The sequence below is a fragment of the Sitodiplosis mosellana genome, unplaced genomic scaffold (assembly GCF_009176505.1).
Source record: "Sitodiplosis mosellana isolate CC-2019 unplaced genomic scaffold, AAFC_SMos_1.0 Smas_scaffold_5851, whole genome shotgun sequence".
NCBI lineage: Eukaryota > Metazoa > Arthropoda > Insecta > Diptera > Cecidomyiidae > Sitodiplosis > Sitodiplosis mosellana.
Genome location: NW_022601093.1, coordinates 1 through 2,318, shown reverse-complemented (window position 1 = coordinate 2,318; position 2,318 = coordinate 1). Strand labels below are relative to the sequence as shown.

At 34.1% G+C, this 2,318-nt stretch overlaps 1 protein-coding gene across 1 annotated transcript; it reads left to right on the top strand.

Annotated features, from left to right (window-relative positions):
• The first annotated feature begins 902 nt into the window (after nt 1-902).
• On the top strand, nt 903-2,049 carry LOC129573000 (inhibitor of growth protein 4-like). The gene is made up of 3 exons (XM_055453135.1): nt 903-1,141; nt 1,239-1,364; nt 1,459-2,049. Exons 1-3 carry the CDS (start codon nt 1,132-1,134, stop codon nt 1,797-1,799), a joined length of 477 nt encoding a protein of 158 aa, XP_055309110.1. The 5' UTR covers nt 903-1,131; the 3' UTR covers nt 1,800-2,049.
• Nucleotides 2,050-2,318: the final 269 nt, after the last annotated feature.

The window sequence follows — 2,318 nt, the reverse complement described above, 5'->3', positions numbered from 1 at the left end:
CTACCCTATGTAAATGGAATCAAAATATTTCTTTCAACGCACACAAAACTACAAACACTTTTTTGCGTGTTTTCGGTTGCTACAGCATCGCCTGCGAGTGTGTGAGTGTTAATGGCACACAAGAGAGTGTGTGAGTGACAATCACACAGCATCGACTCAGTCGTTTTGTTGCAAGTCGGCACAAGCTTAGTTCTCGATCATCCTTTCATGCGCACATACTGTTTTATTCAGTTGTGTTTTGGAAATTGCGCATTAACATAAAACGCATTCAGAAGAAAAAGTGATCAATTTAGAACCTCGCGATTATTCTGAAAATATTTGTTCAAACTTGTACGTTTAAATTCATATATCGATTTTTTTTATTGCGTCCTACGTTCATGTTTTTTTTACTTTGATCTTCACCAAATACACAAAAATGTTATTTTTGAGTCCATGAGACAGAAAAAAATAGGAAGAGTCAGTTGTGTAATCACAGTGTGTGGAGGTTGTAGGTCTTGAAACGAATCTAAATGAGACTTGGAAAGGCAACTAAGCTAAAGACAAAAGTTGTTAAGAAATAGAAAAAAGAGTAATTTGCTTGACAAAAATTGAACGATTCATTTCAAATGATTACTGTGAGAAAGTGCTTGCTTTGAGCCTCGTGTGTATTATGTGTGTTTTTATGCCGCTAATGAATGTGTTTTGTGGATAAAAAAAACACGGAGAATTGAATCGCTTCCTAGTTTTAACGTCAGAATTAATTCACTCTTGTCAATTTTTATAAGTGTTTTTTTTTTCAATGAATTTCTTTGAATTTTTAGTTCCATTCATACGACCGAAAGTTTTGCGTCGAAAAAAGAATGGATGAAAAGGTTTCTCTTTTGTCATGTTTATTTTTTTTAATTGAAGCACAAATACACACATCGCATAAATCTCACATACATGAGTACACAAGTCTGGAGAATTTTACCACCAAAAAGAATTTGATGCAAAACAAAGTGCGATGCTATTAAATAAAATCGATTTCATCCTTTTCTTTTAGGCCATATCAAACAAAATAGTCTCTTGAATGCTTATGAAATCGGTTATCAGTGCTTAATCAGGCGATATCCAAATCATTGTTGTGAACTCTTTGATTTTTTTTCTTCAAACATGGCTCCTCGTGAGTATAATAACATATATCAACTACTTAACATAAATGTATATTTTATAGTGGATTAGTAATGAAATATGATTATTTAAAATTGTTATGTCAATAGAAACCAGATTGATGAAGAAAAAGGAAGAGAGAAAGAGAGAGAGAGAAGAAGAAATGGCTCGCATTTGTTCAACACACCGATTCGATTTTATCATTCATGCATCTCAACGACAAAAATCCATTAGAGGTAAGAATTTTTCATTTTTTTTCCGCCAACTTCAAAAATAGATTCAATAGGCAAAATTGTAAGGCAATAATTTCTATTTTTATTGCATTTTCAGTGACCCGTTCGTTAACCCGTGCGCTCAAAATCATTGGAATCGTACTTCCAACCGAATCATTGCCGAAAAAAATTCGTCAACGCCGAAACACATGTCCACTGCCAAGGACAACAATAAAGCCAGGCCGTCGCTCAGCTCGCTCGCACACACTACAAATTGATTGCTCTCCCCTTCCACCGAATGAATGGTGCATTTGCCGACGCAGTTCATTTGGTAATATGATATTTTGCGACAATCCAACCTGCTTAATCAAGTGGTTTCACATGGATTGCTTGGGCATGGGAAACACAATACCGAGTGGTCAATGGTTCTGTCAAAACTGTGCATTACTTCAACCGTGAATTCTTCACGAAATAATTAACTTAGTTAAGATTTCAACCGACTGAAAACAGCCCCATAAATTACCATTAAAAATATGAAATCTACAATGCAGTTGCAGCTCTAAAATTTGCTAAAGTCTTGTGTTCAAAAGCAATTCAGATGTGTTCATCGTATACATATAGGTTTATTTATCGAATAAGATTTCATTTTTCGTTCTGATTTGATCTCGTGAGTACAGACATCAGTTAAGTAAAAAACTTATCGCCAAAACACAACATTAAGACTCTTTGTAAAAGAAACAAAAGTGATACTAAATAAATAAACAGATAATTCACACGTTATTCAGATTTTTTATCTTTTCATTTGATACGAATTGTATACAATGTTAATTTCGGGGTGTCGATAGTAAAATATAAAAGTTAAAATGCCTGAAACGCCGTTAAAATTTAAAATGCCTGAAACGCTATACTTCAGCGCCATCTATTAGAATTAATAACATATTTTTGAGCTTTGTGGGCCAGAAGTGTGCGATCTTCTTT

Excerpts from the sequence above, each read along its gene's own strand:
- LOC129573000 (XM_055453135.1), top strand. Across the intron at positions 1,365-1,458 it reads ACGACAAAAATCCATTAGAG|TGACCCGTTCGTTAACCCGT; the intron begins GTAAGAATTTTT and ends TTGCATTTTCAG.